The sequence below is a fragment of the Vitis vinifera genome, chromosome 14, assembly GCF_030704535.1.
Source record: "Vitis vinifera cultivar Pinot Noir 40024 chromosome 14, ASM3070453v1".
Classification (NCBI taxonomy): domain Eukaryota; kingdom Viridiplantae; phylum Streptophyta; class Magnoliopsida; order Vitales; family Vitaceae; genus Vitis; species Vitis vinifera.
In genome coordinates, this window is record NC_081818.1 from 651,492 (window position 1) to 667,558 (window position 16,067).

Consider the following 16,067-nt stretch of genomic DNA (forward strand, 5'->3'; position numbering starts at 1 on the left):
TCATTTTTCCTTGTATTTTTCTTTCAATTTTTCAAAAACAAAATATAACATAAATTATTATAAAGTATATCACTTTTCTATGATCAAGAAATCAAATTGAGGTACTATAGTATTAAGGTAAAAGAAAAATATATTTCTACTTTAAAATTTGAGATTTTTTTTTCTTTTTAATTTTAATAAATATAGTATATCTTAACTATCTTTAAAATAAACAAAAATGATGTGACATATACTAAAATAATTATATTTTAATGGGAAGATTAAAAAATAATTTAAAACCTTTTCATTTTTATTTAGTACAATGCTTACCAATGAGCTCAACACTTATTACTTTTTATTCTAAAAAATTATTAAAAAAAAAATATTTAAAAAAATGATTTTCTTATGTTTTGTTTTACTACAAAAATTTCGAAAGAAATTCATTTTACTACCCACCAAAATCCTCTGTAACAACAGGCCATTAATACAACTTCTAAACCACTTTATAAGCAATCAAAATCAGGCTTCTTAGGCAGCAATCAATCAGTACTTACAAGTTACAACAATACAGAAAGCATTACCGCTTCAGTGAAGAAACACAACAAAACCTCACTCCCTGGAGCACATAACCTCTAACCTTGAGCCAGTCTGGGCATTCTAGACCGGTATGACCCTTTTGTCATACAAGCAAGAGAAGCAAACACCTTCCCAAATGGTCTGATCATCTGTTGCAAAAGAAATCAAATGGTATGCGAGGTGTAGAGTAGTCCATTGAAAGGATTTTCGAAGCAACAATGGTGTTGGCAGCTTCAGTAAAGTGAATTCCATCCCAACTTACAAATTGAGACCCTTCTTTGCAGACCTGGTGCCCAGGCTGCCCACATGTAACCCTGATGTTGTAGTTGTATGGCGGTCCACCATAGCCACAACACGCCATTAATGGGCTTGAAAAACCTGCAAGGTAAAACAGTTGTGTCAAGGTGATTCTGGGTCACAGGCAATTCACCAAGTTCATGTAGACTTGATTCAAGCTTACCGTGTTTGGTAGAGTTGGCAATGAGATCATACTTGATGGCAAATATATCTACGTACACAATGGTAGAATCCTTCAATTGGGATCTCATCTCTTGGCACAAGTGGCGCAGTCCTTCGTTGAATAATCTTGCAACATCATTGTATGCAGAGAGACATCCATATGGATCAAGATCGCCCGGTTTCTTAGGTACTAAGGAGAGTTTCTGAGGGAGACAACCCAATGGCCCAGTGTTGTGTATCCAAAATTTCCTGCCTCCTTGATCATACATAGTCTACAAGCGGTACAACAATGGTAACAATTAACAAGGCCTTAATCCCAATCTACGCTACGCATTGATATACCTAACGGGTATTTTATTATTCCAAAGATTTAATGATTATTTTTTATGATTAACTAACCCCATATCACCCTTTTGCCTCTTAAGATAATCCAAACAAATCTTCCAAAAGTATTGTCGTAGGGGAAAAGCTATAAGATGGAGATAGTGTATGCATAACCTATAATGAGTGAATAAAGAAGCAAGGAAGAGTGAAATATATATAGTAGAGCAAGGGCTCGTAGTTTAAGGCTTAAATACTAGGGATGGTGAGTATAAGATGTTTTGAGGACTCAATAATTTTATATTTTTTTCTCAATATTATGTATTTCCCAATAATCTTATCAGAATGACTGAACTCACCTGAATGGCATACTTGATTTCAGCAAGTATGAATGGGATTCTCTTCACAACTTGTGCATATGATAGGTTTTTGGAGAATGAATCAGCAAGGTCGTTTTGCCCGATATCAAATAGGTAGAGTGCATTCCGGAACCCTTCATCATTGATCAAATGTCTTGGACCTAAAAGCAAAGTTTGATAATGTTGGTATCAATTCATTTATGCATCATTCTTTCAAATTTTGAAATTAAATGAGCTTTCAACATAATTAAAAATGGGGAGGAAAATCTTTCAACATTTTCCTTTACTATTTTTTTCATAGTAACTAGACATAATAATGAGTTGGGGTCCAAACCCTGTAGAGGCGTTTTAAAGCCGTGAGGACCTCTTTGGGTCCAAAGTGAACAATATTTACACGGTTGGAAGCGGGTCATTACAGAGAGGGTGTCCAATCCTCATATAAACATCATAACAGCCCACTAACTTGGCAATGTGGGACAAGTTCAACTTCTAACATCAATATCTAATACGTTCACATAGATCAAATGCATGCAATAGTATCAAACAATCTTGGAAACCAAACATTGCATCAAAGTCTCCCAACTTTTACTATAAGTATCATCTAAACCAGAAAAAACACAACAATTGGAAGTAAATTGGCTATAGTACCTGCAACCATAGGATCAAGTGAGCTAGCCTTGAAATGGAGAAACTGCATAACTTGAATATTCAAAGCAAAAGGAATATATTTAGGGAGAGTAGATGACCCCACAATTGCAAAATTGGCCCCATTGGTGAAGTTGGACTTCACAGAATCTAGATATGGGCTCAAAAAATTTGCACTCAAGCTCTGGCCTGCAAAAATAATATAATCGTTTAAATAGGTACAATAATAGGTACCCAAAATAACTTCATGCTATTTATCTTCTAGGAAATTGGTAACTCAACAAAAATTTAATAGGTACCCAAAATTTAAATAAAATAAAGAAAAGATACAATCCTGTCCACATAGGGTTGAACCATTATTCAATGGTTCAAGCACAATAATGAACCATCCTTTCTTGTGGACCATACCTTAGAATTGACTCGTGAACCAAAATAGAAAGTGTGCATACCACCGACAACATTTAATGGTATTTAATTTAAGTTATATCAAATTAAGACATATTTTACCTATAAATCAAATCATTTTGTTAAATTAATTTTTTTCAATCTATGGTTTAATATAAAAATATATTTAATTTTATAAAATTTTAACCGCTTTAATAATATTTTTTTCCAATAATACCCTTGTCAAATTCTGAAAAAAAAAAAAAAAAGCCATGACAAAACAAGAATTTAATTTAGTTCAAAATTAGGTACAAGCGCACATGCGTGTAAACTCGGATCATTTAAAATAAGGTACAAGTGCACACTGCCTGCCGCCCCCTCGGTAGTACCATTAACAGGGAACCTCGGCGGTGGAAAAAAAACGAAGCCCCGTATGCAAAATCAGCACCGTTGATAAGCCAACTGGCACACCAGATGCCGTTCAAAGCGCGTGCTTTGACTGATACCCCTAATCAGGTGAACGGTAGATCCGATCCCACCTCACACCCACGGTAACCTATGAAGAAAAGGGATAGAGTAGTGGTCGAGTGCGGTGACTTACAGAGAAGATCGATGATGAGGCGTCCGTCGGAGAGACGGCCAGTTGATCTGCGGAAGAAGGTACGGCCATTGGGGAAGTTGACTGGGAAGCCGAGCCCGGCGACGAGTCCGCCAGTGTCAGAGTTGGAATCGCCGAAAGAGAATATAACGGGAGTGTGGTGGCACTGAGAGAGAACTGGGTTTGGGAGAGAAATGAGAAGCCATGGAAGAAGAAGGAAGAAGAAATGGGGAGGAGGAAGAAGACGAGAGAGCAGTGGAGAGTGAGAGTGAGAAGCCATTGCTGGGAACTCTTGTCCCTTTCAGAGGCTTTGCCCTTTTATCCTACCAACACTTTAAATAAAATATGAAGGACGCGTTTGGCAATGAGCATTTATTCTAAAATAAATAAAAATAAAATTGTAATTTATTAGAATAAATTTAAAAAATTTTAAATATTCTTTTTTTTAACAAATAAATAATTAAAATTGGCAATGAGCATTTATTCCAAAGTAAATAAAAATAAATTTGTAGTTTGTTAGAATAAATTTAAGAATTTCTAAATATTTTTTTTAATAAATAAATAATTAAAAAATTAAAAACTCACATTCCATGTTTTTGCCTTTTTTTTTTTCTTTCTTTTTAAATAGGCAAGTGAGTTTTTCTTCCATAATTAAAGAAGAATCATGACTATTATGACATTGATTTCAAAGTCACGAGGTTGACTTTGCTTTTTGCAAGTTAATTATGTGTTACATTTTTAGGGAAGTTCCCAAAATGATCATTGTCACTTTGCTTTTTGCAAGTTAATTATGTGTTACATTTTTAGGGAAGTTCCCAAAATGATCATTGTCTATATAGATCGTTTCTATGTCATGTGCACTTACTAATATTAGTTGGTTCTTATTTGGATTTTCTAATAAATATCATAAATGTATATTATTAAAATTATGAATAATTATAAGAAATTTGTAACTTTATATTATATATAAATAATTTTAAAAATTAAATATTTCATATTTTTATCTTTGATATTGACATATTAAATAATATCTAATTGAATATTTAATTATTACTTTTATTCACATTTTATTATTATTATTATTTATTGGTGTTCATTAACTTTATATTTTATAATATTTTAATGTGATTTTATTTGAATAGAAGCTACACCATATTTGATGTGTCAAATTTGGCACTACTTTGGCAATGTCATTTCATATATCAAAATAATAATCATATTAAGTTTAGCATTTGCATTAAAGACAAGTTATCAATTTCAAAAGTAAAATTGACGATGTTGCTTAACATTTTGTATTAAAGATGTTCTCAGCGTCGCAGGTGAAATATTCAACTAAAAATGAAATTAGATTAGACTTCCAATAAGATCCATATAATATTGAACTTGAACTCGAACCTCATCCCTCGAGAGGTTCAAACTTCAAAATCACTTACCTGATACTGACCCACACTAACTAGGCTCATGCCACCTCAACTTAACCTAACCTAGCTCAACATTACATCTTTTTGTAATCATTCGCTTTTCAATTAAAGTTGACATCGAATTGAATGTGAAGTATAGTCAAGAAACCTCAAACCCTAGCATGGTGGATCGAAAATCACTAATCGATACAACTCATCCTAGCCCAACCCGACCTACTTTGCATCCTTATATACAATCTATCTCCAAAGATGACATTGGTTGGACATGGTCCAAGTAAGAAACCCTAAACCGGGCTTGGGTTTGGGGTTACCCACTCCGGCCCTCACTCACAAGGCCCATCCCAACCCAGCTCACGCAGCCCACATCACATCCTTACGTTACAAACATAAACAAAAGAAAAATCAGATAAAGGAGCTTAGTCGGTTCAAACCAATGCCCAAAAATCAGGACCCCCACACGTATGCTTCATTTGCCAGAATGCAATGTGGTTGCTTCAAACTCCTGAACTCAGCCAATGCTTCCAAAAAATCCCAGATAACCAGAAAGCACCTTTATTTTCCCTCTACCTTCCCAAGTGTTGCAACAAATCTTACGGTTTTTCTCTCTTTTTCTTGAAGATTTTCTTTCCAACTTTCTGTTGCTGCCTCCATCAATATAAATGTAATGCTCCTCCTCTCTTTTTCTCTTCATCACATCTACCATTTTTCTATCTGAGTCAGGTTAATTGAGCTGGCCTGCAACTAAAGAGAAAAAGAAAATATGGGTGGTGATTATCTGCCTTTTCTGGCCATGTTTCTTGTCCAAATGGGCTATGCTGGAATGAATATCTTTGTGAAGCTGGCCATGGATTCTGGGATGAACCCCTTCATCCTCGTCGCTTATAGGCAAATCTTTGCCACTGTGGCCATGATTCCTTTTGCTTATTTTCTTGAGAGGTGATGGACAGAAATTTTGTTACATTTGATTGATTCCATGCATGGCTTTGGCTTTAATGTCTTTCTTTCTTTACAGGCTTTAGTTTCTGAAGTTGAGTCCATCTTTTGGTTTCTTGAGTAGTTTTTTCTTTAGCCTTCGTTTGGTTGATGAGAAAACACAGGAACATGTTTCCTTTTACTCTGTTTTTCATCTTATTGATTTCCTTGATGTCTCCTTAAAGAAGCTTCTTCATTTCTGAACTTCCATGAATCAAAAACTCTCTGAAAATCTCCAAACTGATCATATCCTGACGGGGTTAGAGAAAAACTCTTGAATTTTCTTTTATCATCTTCCTTCTTTCTCTTGATCAAAAAGAAAAAATGATTTAGCTTCCATGGCAATGCAATATTATTCTTTACAGATTATTCTATGCATATATATATACCTGTTCAAATAGTTCAGAAGCATGTAGGCTTTAATCTATCCCATTTTTTTTCCAGGAAAACAAGACCCAAGATTACAAGAATTGTTCTATTCCAAGCCTTCTTGTCTTCCATTTTCGGGTAAGTTTCCAATTTCCAAATTTTCATTTCTAGATTTCAATGCTTGTAGCCTTTTTCTTGCCAAACAAACATGGTAAACTACATCTTATTTTTTTGCTGTTTTTCACTTGGTCACAATCATCTTTCAGTCTCTAATTTTCAGAGACTTGCAGGGCAACCTTGAACCAGATCCTTTACTTCATTGGGCTAAAACATTCCAACCCGACACTAGGCTGCGCATTTAACAACCTTTTCCCAGCCATGACTTTCCTCCTTGCTGTCCCCTTCAGGTGCTTGCCACCACCCTCAAAGCCTAAAAGACGAGTTTTTCAAAAATTTTATTGCTTTTCTGACAATCTTCTTTTCAATTTGTATGCTTATTAGGCTTGAAACAGTGGGAATTAAGACAAGGCCAGGTCAGGCTAAGGTGCTGGGAACAGTAGTATGTATAGGAGGGGCCATGATACTGACATTTTACAGAGGACACGCCATCAATATCGGTGAATCCGGCATCCATTGGAAGTATGCAGAGCAGCTAAAAACTAGAGATTCTCAGAGTGGGGCCAACTTCATCTTGGGACCTTTTCTTCTGATCACCAGCTGTATTTCTTGGGCCATATGGTTCATAATTCAAGTGAGTACCTAAATTCTTTCTAGGAAAGTAATTAGTTCTATAGTTTTGAATTCAAGTTGGTTGATTCGTGAAAGTACTACCCATTGGTACGTGATTTCAGGGAAGAATGTGTGTGAAGTTTGCAGCTCCTTACACAAGTTCCACTCTGATGTGCTTCATGGCCAGCATTGAGTGTGGAGTCATTGGCTTGTTTGTTGACCACCAACCTTCAGCATGGTCATTAAATGATTCCATCAGGCTTATTGCAGCTCTTTACTCGGTATTATACTTTATCAAATATATCTCTCTTATTTCCGTGTAAATATTATCTGTTTTAAGCTAAATAGATGGTCATAACTTTAAACATGTCGACCCAGTTACAAGGAACCTATTACAATCATTTTCTATGTAGATATTGTCCATTTCAAGCCCTTTAGTTCGTGTCTATTAGTTATATATGAGAAGTCTACTACTAATTTTTTCCTCTACTTAATGTGAGATCTCATAACCATTGATGCAAACACGAGATTTACATCGTGTCTCATAGAATATATCCTTACAGCTTTGAAAGGTGTATAGTCAGTTATCATAATACTACTAGTTTTTTCCCCGATTGATATGAAATATCAAAATTACCTTTCATACAAATAAAATGCTCTACTACTATTTGTAATGACTTACTCTCTCTTAAGTGGATAATATCCATTTTGGAGCCAAGACTTTAAAACCCGCCCTATCCAATTAATGGAAGAACACTTATTCCCATAACTGATGTTTATGTGGGATGGTACATGATCAAACAATGCTAATAAATACTTTTTGAGGAATTTGTCCGAGACTTCAATCTATACTCAAAGTTTGGCATCATTTTTTCAGGCAATTGTGTGTACTGCACTAGCATTTTGCCTCATGTCCTGGACTATACAAAGGAAAGGTCCTCTCTACGTGTCAGTCTTCAGCCCCTTGCTCCTTGTCATTGTGGCCATTCTCAGCTGGGCCCTTCTTCGCGACAAACTACACTTTGGGACGTAAGTACTTGACCCTTTACTCTAAAATTTTCATACCCCATTTCCATTTCCATCTTCACCTTATGTTTGGAGACTAGCTCTCCATTTCTGATCCCAATCTGTGTGGTTTGACTCAGTGTTGTAGGGTCTCTGTTTGTTGTTTTGGGGCTCTATGCTGTTCTATGGGGAAAGGGTAAGGAGGAGAACCAGAGGGGCAGCAGGGAAGAGGCAGAAGAGGGGAAGGAAGACTTGGAGTTGCAGATAAATGGGAAGCTTTACATCAGAAGTTGAATGAGGATTCTGCTCCAAAAACTTAGAACTAATTCTATGTTAAATGCTCTAATCTCTAATGTTTGTTGTTGGGTTGAAATCCTGAAATGAATGAGAAAAGTAGCTTATAATTTGGGAACTATAAAACAATGAGCCTATTACTCACTACATTTCACAAAAAAAAAAAAAATCAAAATCAAAATCCCATTTAGAAAATAAAAACTATCCTGTGTGATGAAATGGTTGTTTTTATTGGCATCATCACGAAGGTCCTTGTATGAATGATATGTATTCTAATTGAACGAGTCTAATTCTAATTGTTTCATTCCAAAACAAGAATATTTAAGAACGGTCCAGAGGTTGGTGAGTGCTATAAATAATTTAGCTATTCTTTTTATATCGAAAAATGTCATATATATTTATAAATAGAGACTTATTTGATGTGTGGAAATATGGTATTAAGTTATTAGATTAATGGTTTCAAAGTAGATAATATTCATATAATTTTCAATGCATTATATCAAAGTCAACCTTAGTTGAAAACATCAAAAGTTTGACTTTTTGTAAACCTTATAGACCATGAAGTGTAGACCACGAAGTGTCTCTATTGTGTTGAAAAGCCTAATAAATTAATAAGCCTAAAGCAAATGTAAAAATCCCGAAAATTTGTTAAAGAATTAACGGAAGATACGCGAGAAAGAAAATAAAAAGGAAACATAAAAATAAATAAATAAATAAATAAATAAAAGATTTAAAATGAGAAAATTATTTTTATATATTACTTTAAACTCATTTTATATCTTTTTCTTTTACATGTAAATATTAAATAATTTAAAAATATATAAAATTTTAATTATACCTGAATTTCTTTCATATTTTTAATAAAGAAACCAAATAATTAGAATTTTTTCCTCTTCCAATATGAAAAATGACAACCTTAAAATGTATGATTTTTAAATAATTTTCATTCTCTCCTTCACTTGTCCTAAAAGTAGGATTTAATTTGGATAGGCTTCTAAAGAAGATAAAAACACATTTTTATTAATTTTATTAAAATTGGTTATTTACTTAAAAAAGAAATTTAATATATTGTTAAAATATTATTTTTTATAGAAATTTTATTTTAATTTATTATTATTAAAAAAAAAGCTAATTCATTTCTAAAAATGATAATTATAATCATGATCCTATTATCTTTTCCTACCAAATCCTACATTTAAGACGACGTGGCAAAAAGTAAACAAAGCCCCCGGATGACTATAGTAGACTAGATCGCAGAGGATCCTAACCCAGACCAACGGCGTCTAAACGTCCGTCACATTCGACCATCTATAAATGCTAGAGTCTCCTATCAATTCCTTCTCCTCTCGTTTGGGCAGCTTCTCGAGATCTGCCCTCTACGTTTCCCAAAATTACTATTCTGTCCTTACCAGGTAATTCCTCTTCCATGAGTAGATCTTGATTCAGATTCTGGTATAGATCTGATCGTTTTCCTTGTTGATTTGATTGTTCGTCTAGGGTTTGTGTTTGAATTTCCATTTTATTTTTTTTGGCGATTTGATTTTTTTTGTATAGAGATTTAGCTGTGCGAAAATGAAGATTCGATGTTAAATCTGTGCGTTTTTTTTTTTGCTTTTTTATGAAGTTGGATTGAGAATCTTGATTTAGTTCGGAATTACCTTCGTGGATTTGGATTTGTTCGGTTTGGTTGTTCAGAATTGGATTTGGTTTGGGGTTCCAATTTTGTGGAATAAAAAAAATTTAATGGAATTTTTTTGGAGATAAATAAGTTTTGGGTGTAAAAAGATTTTCCTCGGTGTTTATTCAATATATGGCGAATTTTAGTAATAATAGAGTTGCCGAAGAGATCTAAGGAGCCTTAAAAAACATTTCTTTGAAACATTTTTGGGTAAACTATTTGCTATTGTTGAAAAAATAAATAAATAAATAACGATGCTAGGGCATTTTATTATTATTATTTATTTATTATTTTTTGGGGCGTGGTTGGATTTGGGTTTCTGTGATTTGAAATTCATTTCTGAATTCCAAATCTGTAGGCATTTTAAGTAACAAAACTGGGAATTTCGGATATGGAGGAGATTCAAATTCCAAGGCTCCAATTATTGTAGGAAAACATGGATTTGTTGATTATTCTGTTTTGTGTATGTTTTCCCTAGATATGTTTTTTTTTTTTTTTTATAGGTATTTTCCTTAGATATGTATTGTACCTCCGTTTACGGGTATTTTTTTTTTATCTATAGACGCAAAACATGGGGTTGTCTTTCACCAAGCTTTTCAGCCGGCTCTTTGCCAAGAAAGAGATGCGAATTCTTATGGTGGGTCTTGATGCTGCTGGTAAGACCACCATTTTGTACAAGCTCAAGCTGGGAGAGATCGTTACCACCATTCCCACAATTGGTATGTTTTGCACCTTGTAGTCATTGACCCATATGCTAGATTGTCCTCATATTTTCTTGAACAGAGATAAAGAGAATATAAAATAAAATAAAATTATTATGACTAACTTTCCCATCCTCCAATAGTTTTAGGCCTTAAGTTTTTCTTTTCTTCCTCCAGTTTAAATGGTTATTGACCCAGGATTATATGTTTATGTTTCATCAACCTAACCTTAATTGACATTTACTTGTAGCGAATCAATCACTTCATTGTGTGACTTATGTCTTTCTTTTTTAATATACATACTTCTGTTTACTTACAAAAAAAAATGTCTCTTTCTTTTTTAAGTGGTTTTGATGGAGGGTTTATACTGAATTGTCGTTGATTTGGTTTTGGAAAGTAGAACTCATTCATGGTTTTACCCAGGATTTAATGTGGAGACTGTGGAATATAAGAACATTAGCTTTACTGTCTGGGATGTTGGTGGCCAGGACAAGGTATGTTATATTTTTTGTACCAGTGCTTTACAAGGCAAATTCTTGGCTATATATTTGGGTGACATGATGAGCTTTTTCCTGGGTGTTTTTGTTGAATTGAACTTTGCTCCATCAGCATGTAACATAAGCATGAACTATACTATGCTGCCTTTTCTTTTGGTTTTATTTGTCCATAGGAGGGCAACTATCCATGCTGTGGCAGACATCTTGTTACATGTGCACAATTGACTTTTGTGATCGTATTTCTTCCAGTTTTTAATTTTGTTTGTTTAGGCTAACTTTTGGAGAATATATTACTGAGTCAACTTTGAGCATTTCCTTTACCCCTGAACTCCAAACCAAACCAACAAGGAAAAAAAAACCTCTCTGAAAAAATGATTCCCATATGCTTGTTTCTGTTGGAATGAGATGTATGTTTGTCTAGTGATCTGTTGGAATGAGATATGTGTGTGCACCTATTTTTAGTTCCTTGTGTATGCCATGCCTATGTAATTTGAATATTCTTAAAATGTGAGCTTATAGTCTTTCATTCGTTTATATATGCTTCCATTGGCTCTAACATTGTCAGAAACTAAATCAGCTTGAGCTATGTTTTTTTTTTTTGGTCAATTTTCTCGCCTATTGTATCAGTGAAGGCAGCAAAACTATTGCTAATAAACAGTTGTCTTTGTGATTTGATCGATGATCGCAATGGATCCTCTTGGAAAATAAATACTGTTTTGGTTCGTAATCCACCCAGAGTGCCTATATTAAATTAATTGGCAAGGCATATCTTGATTTATCCTTAGGTTGTTCTGTACTGGTCAAAATCATCACTCTTTTTGTGAAATGTAAATGAGTTTATCAGTTTTAAATTGGGAATGCAGTATCTCTCATGCATTATGTATTCTCTCATTGTTTTGCACATCCAGATTCGTCCTTTGTGGAGACACTACTTCCAGAACACTCAGGGTCTCATCTTCGTGGTTGATAGCAATGATCGTGACCGTGTAGTTGAGGCTAGGGACGAGCTACACAGGATGTTGAATGAGGTAATGAAAAGCTAGAAGTTACCTACATTTTCTCCAAGTTGATTTCCATCTTTTCAGTAAAAGAAATTCTCTAGAATTAATGAAATTGGTTGTGGCAAATAGCCTGGCCCTACAAGCCGCATTTCATTCTATTTTATTCTTTTACTTCTAGCAACATTTATCTGCCAGTTTCCTGATCTTATTTTCTGCCAGAACTGAAAAGAAAAATAGTTGTACAAGTACAAAGCTCTTTATCCATGTTTGGATGTTTTGAGATTTATATATTTTCACTTAAGATGTTGCTTGCTTGCTTGCATGCATAGGATGAATTGAGGGATGCAGTGCTGCTTGTTTTTGCAAACAAGCAAGATCTTCCAAATGCCATGAATGCTGCTGAGATTACTGATAAGCTCGGTCTCCACTCTCTCCGTCAACGCCATTGGTAAGTTTGGTTAATGCTCTTTATTCCTACCCCCTGTCTACCTACTCACCAATGAATTTACCCTCTACATAGAAACCCTAAATCATCTGATGGGGTCTGGTCATTGTGTGTTTCTTTCAGGTATATCCAGAGCACATGTGCCACTTCTGGAGAAGGGCTGTACGAGGGGCTTGACTGGCTCTCCAACAACATTGCTAACAAGGTAGGCCCCTAATGACACATCATATTAGAAAAATCCCACATAAGTTATGCTGGCTTCATTCTATTCAAAATTAACATTCCCTTTTAATCTGTGTCAGGCTTAGAAGCCGTGGTAATTGCCATCAACATTTTGCATTGCCAACATTGTCGTAATGGAGAGATGTTACCATGTTGTTCTGGCGTTTTGAGATTTATGGTTTACTGTTGCTACTGCGTGTTGCGAGTATCATCTGCTTGTTTTACTTAGTTCCTTGTTATTATAGTAGAAATTTGGAATCTGTCCTGTAGATTCAGAATAATTTGTGTAATTTGCTGTTTTCTGAGTTGATATTATTCTTGAGTGTTCTTCCTTGTTTGGGTTAGTTGAAGGGAAAAGCAAAGAGAGGTAGAGAAATTCTCCTTGAAAAACTGCTTTTTGCCCAACTGTAGAACTCACATTTTCATTCAAATCTACATCATAGTTTCTAGCGGGGGTGTTCAGCCATATGATTAAAGCTGATCTAGAGGGTGGTTTAACTTGATATCTTGGCCCACTCTTTCAAAGGTCAAGTCACAGTGATGGTTATAAACTTATAATCGATGACCATGTTCCCATGGCTCCCAAGCATTTCATAGTTTGTGTAGAACCATTTCTTGTGGGAATTATTACAAAAATGTTGGTGCCTCCTGAGTTTCTTCTATTCAACCCAATTCCTAGTCAGGAATATCAAGATATGAACTTGTATTAAACGGGTTATTGGCCACTTTTGGAAGAAGGGTCTTGAATCTAGATTATGGTTTCTTGGTGTTTGAAAATGCTTTTAAACAAGAAGTTTTCACTTGAAAGAATTCTACTGGGAATTTAATACAAATTTTATTTTATTAAATAAGTAATATAAAAAATAAAAAATTAATAAGAAGTAAATTTGATTGAATTGAGGATTGGATGATCAAAGTAATTAAGATTTCTTTCGCCTCATAACGAGAGAGATGTATTTAAAAGACACAACCCGCTCGAAAAGAAGTGAAATCGAAGTTGTTGTTCTTTATTCATAGGCACCCCATTGATGATCAAGGAAGAAGGTTTTGCAGAGCAGAGAGGGCTATCTGAGTGAGGTCACTCGTCTGCCTGTTACTCTCCAGCAATGGGTTCGTCCGCTTGGGCGGCCTGGTGAACATAAAATCACAGTCCTTGATGGGTTGCACTGCCTTCTTCTCACTTTCATTCACAGCGGCTATATCCCCTCCATCGAACTGCTTCTTCGCCGCCGTGAAGCAGTCGTTCACCACCGCGTAAGCGTTCGAGCATATCGACAGACAGAATTTCAGGGCCTTGTCAGTCGCCTGCCGGGTCAGCTCCTCCGTGTACCCCTTCGTGTGGGTGGCGTTGTCCAGGGCCCACCAAGATGGCTAGTTGGGCCAGGTCGTCGATGCCTTCGAAGTCGGCTGGGAGGTTGGCGTTCATGGTGGTGCTGCAGAACTGGAAATTATCCACTCGGTGGCAGATGTCCTGGATTAGTCGCTCGGACGCTGAAGCCCGGGAGGAAGAAAGAGGAGGAAAGGATAAGGGCCACCATTGAAGGAACAAGGAAAGGGAAGATCATTTTCATGGTTGCAGATGGATGGAGAAGAAGGTGAGGAGCTTGAATATATATCGGAAGAAAAATTAGCATGATGTGATCATATTTGATATCATAAAGAAAATCCAAGGGTTGTTTCCTTGAATGATTGATTGCTATTCTAGCAAATTAATATTGGAGAAAAAATGTTGGTAAAAGACTACACAGTGAACACCTGAAATTGAATATGTAAATTTTGAATAACCAAATGTTATAATATCAATTCTATTCTATCTTTGATGGTCAAATTTGGATTATTTTGAATAAATTTTGGATAATTAAATAATAATAACATTTTATTGGACATGTTGTTTCTTATACAAACCTCTTTGATGATATATGTTTTTTGTATTTATTTTTGTTTGTAATACATGTCCTTTCTATTTTTTATTTTTTAAATTCTAATGGATTTTTCCTAATTAATACCAAAAACATTATTAGTTTAATTTTCACAAGAATTTGCTTATTGTTATCTAAAGGATGAATAATCTAAAAAGAAAATTAATTAATTAATTAATTAATTCTATATATGAAGGAAGGAAGATTGATTTCAATATATACTTCCATTTTAATCAACCCAATGCCTATTTAGAATGTCCAACTATTTTTTAGAAAAAAAATATTTTAAAACATATAATTAATTAGTTAAAAAAGATGAAATAATCTAACATAAATGCCCCTTATTATTTCAAGTATTTATAATATATGTGATTCCCAAAAATACTATTAGAAAAATCACTTTGACCAAAGGTAGTTCAAATAAAAATACTATCAAACATATTTTAATTATCTTAATAGATAATTGGTAAAGAAATTGATTTCATATTTTGATTGCTCAAATGAAATTTTATTCTTGCTTTGAGCTATTATAAAATACTAAAATTATGTTTGAAAATATTTTTAAAAATAGTTCTTAAAAAAAAATTAACTTGAAAATAGTTATCAATCTTTATTAAGAATAAAATACTATTAGGGGTTCATACTTTTAGTTGGTTTTTTAAATGCTATATAAAAAATAATTGAAAATATATCATATTTGTTTTAAAATATAATTTCAAAACAAATTCTTAAAATATTGTTGTGAGTCAAAAATCTAGGTTATGTTTATATTTTTTATTTTTAAAAGTGTATTAACCCTACCTTAATAAAGGTGTTTTTTAAAAGTAAACAAAAAAAAAATGTCTTTAATAACAACTTCTAAAGATACTAAGAAAATAAAGACTATGCTTAATTAAGAAAATACCCAAAAGGGGAAGGGGGGTTGAATTGGGTTTTTTTAAAAACTTTTTCAACTCAACAAGTTCAAGCATAATATAATAAAAAAATAAAGAGATAGAATTAGAGAATTCAAACTCGGGTTTTATAGTGGTTCGACACTTTCTTGCCTACGTCCACTCTCCTCGATCTCCTAACCGAGCGAAGATTCTACTAACTTGAAGCTTCAACCAAGCTTCCAATCTTCTTACACTTGGATTCCGGCTTCAATTGACTCTTACACAATCTCTTCAAGATTTAAACCTCTTGAAGACTTTAACACTCAATTTTTACAAGAATGAATTCCTCAACCTAGGTCAAAGATAGCTCAAATACAAAACAAAACTAGGATGACTCACAAAAGTGCACTAAATGATATGCAAGTCATGATTTAATGCACTAAAAAAGAAATGAGAGCTTTTAGGCCAAGAACAGGTAGGTAGACAATTAATTGCAAGTGTTCTCTATCTCATAAATGAAGTGGAGCTCTTAAGTTATAGGTTTCTAAGCTTAGGAGCAAAAAACAGCAAAAGACAGCCTTGACCGGTCGAGCTAGGGGTCGACCGGTTTACTAGCCG

General features: G+C 34.3%; 3 protein-coding genes across 5 annotated transcripts; 2 read left to right on the forward strand and 1 right to left on the reverse strand.

Moving 5' to 3' along the window:
* Window positions 1-460: 460 nt before the first annotated feature.
* LOC100266479 (GDSL esterase/lipase At1g09390) lies at window positions 461-3,646 on the reverse strand. Its single transcript, XM_002277017.5, has 5 exons — window positions 3,325-3,646; window positions 2,343-2,528; window positions 1,695-1,855; window positions 1,016-1,286; window positions 461-933 (listed from the first exon to the last, which is right to left on the reverse strand). Exons 1-5 carry the CDS (start codon window positions 3,599-3,601, stop codon window positions 701-703), a joined length of 1,128 nt encoding a protein of 375 aa, XP_002277053.2. The 5' UTR covers window positions 3,602-3,646; the 3' UTR covers window positions 461-700.
* Window positions 3,647-5,104: 1,458 nt separating this feature from the next.
* On the forward strand, window positions 5,105-8,259 carry LOC100261273 (WAT1-related protein At1g09380). Of its 2 annotated transcripts, XM_002277036.4 has the most exons (8): window positions 5,105-5,337; window positions 5,463-5,678; window positions 6,159-6,221; window positions 6,374-6,490; window positions 6,585-6,834; window positions 6,935-7,093; window positions 7,690-7,841; window positions 7,958-8,259. In XM_002277036.4, exons 2-8 carry the CDS (start codon window positions 5,503-5,505, stop codon window positions 8,109-8,111), a joined length of 1,071 nt encoding a protein of 356 aa, XP_002277072.1. In that variant the 5' UTR covers window positions 5,105-5,337; window positions 5,463-5,502; the 3' UTR covers window positions 8,112-8,259. The 2 variants fall into 2 exon arrangements, with proteins under 2 accessions (XP_002277072.1, XP_019080479.1); XM_019224934.2 differs by lacking the exon at window positions 5,463-5,678 and having other exon boundaries at window positions 5,105-5,403.
* Window positions 8,260-9,364: 1,105 nt separating this feature from the next.
* Window positions 9,365-12,988, forward strand: LOC100242677 (ADP-ribosylation factor). 2 transcript variants are annotated; one of them, XM_002281011.5, is made up of 7 exons: window positions 9,365-9,523; window positions 10,352-10,508; window positions 10,914-10,984; window positions 11,896-12,015; window positions 12,318-12,436; window positions 12,557-12,638; window positions 12,736-12,988. In XM_002281011.5, the coding sequence occupies exons 2-7, from the start codon at window positions 10,361-10,363 to the stop codon at window positions 12,739-12,741; spliced, it is 546 nt and encodes a 181-aa protein (XP_002281047.1). In that variant the 5' UTR covers window positions 9,365-9,523; window positions 10,352-10,360; the 3' UTR covers window positions 12,742-12,988. The 2 variants fall into 2 exon arrangements, with proteins under 2 accessions (XP_002281047.1, XP_010659724.1); XM_010661422.3 differs by having other exon boundaries at window positions 9,392-9,523; window positions 12,557-12,988.
* Window positions 12,989-16,067: the final 3,079 nt, after the last annotated feature.

What these genes read in the sequence shown, in the direction of transcription:
- LOC100266479 (XM_002277017.5), bottom strand. Translation starts at nt 3,601, where the DNA reads ATGGCTTCTCACTCTCACTCTCCACTGCTCTCTCGTCTTCTTCCTCCT. An exon ending in CCTCATCATCGATCTTCTCT is followed by an intron (nt 2,529 to 3,324) that starts GTAAGTCACCGC and finishes TTATTTTTGCAG; the next exon opens with GCCAGAGCTTGAGTGCAAAT. An exon ending in TGCCAACTCTACCAAACACG is followed by an intron (nt 934 to 1,015) that starts GTAAGCTTGAAT and finishes TTTACCTTGCAG; the next exon opens with GTTTTTCAAGCCCATTAATG.
- LOC100261273 (XM_002277036.4), top strand. Translation starts at nt 5,503, where the DNA reads ATGGGTGGTGATTATCTGCCTTTTCTGGCCATGTTTCTTGTCCAAATG. An exon ending in CCATATGGTTCATAATTCAA is followed by an intron (nt 6,835 to 6,934) that starts GTGAGTACCTAA and finishes ACGTGATTTCAG; the next exon opens with GGAAGAATGTGTGTGAAGTT. An exon ending in GACAAACTACACTTTGGGAC is followed by an intron (nt 7,842 to 7,957) that starts GTAAGTACTTGA and finishes GGTTTGACTCAG; the next exon opens with TGTTGTAGGGTCTCTGTTTG.
- LOC100242677 (XM_010661422.3), top strand. Translation starts at nt 10,361, where the DNA reads ATGGGGTTGTCTTTCACCAAGCTTTTCAGCCGGCTCTTTGCCAAGAAA. An exon ending in ATGTTGGTGGCCAGGACAAG is followed by an intron (nt 10,985 to 11,895) that starts GTATGTTATATT and finishes TTGCACATCCAG; the next exon opens with ATTCGTCCTTTGTGGAGACA. An exon ending in TCTCTCCGTCAACGCCATTG is followed by an intron (nt 12,437 to 12,556) that starts GTAAGTTTGGTT and finishes TGTTTCTTTCAG; the next exon opens with GTATATCCAGAGCACATGTG.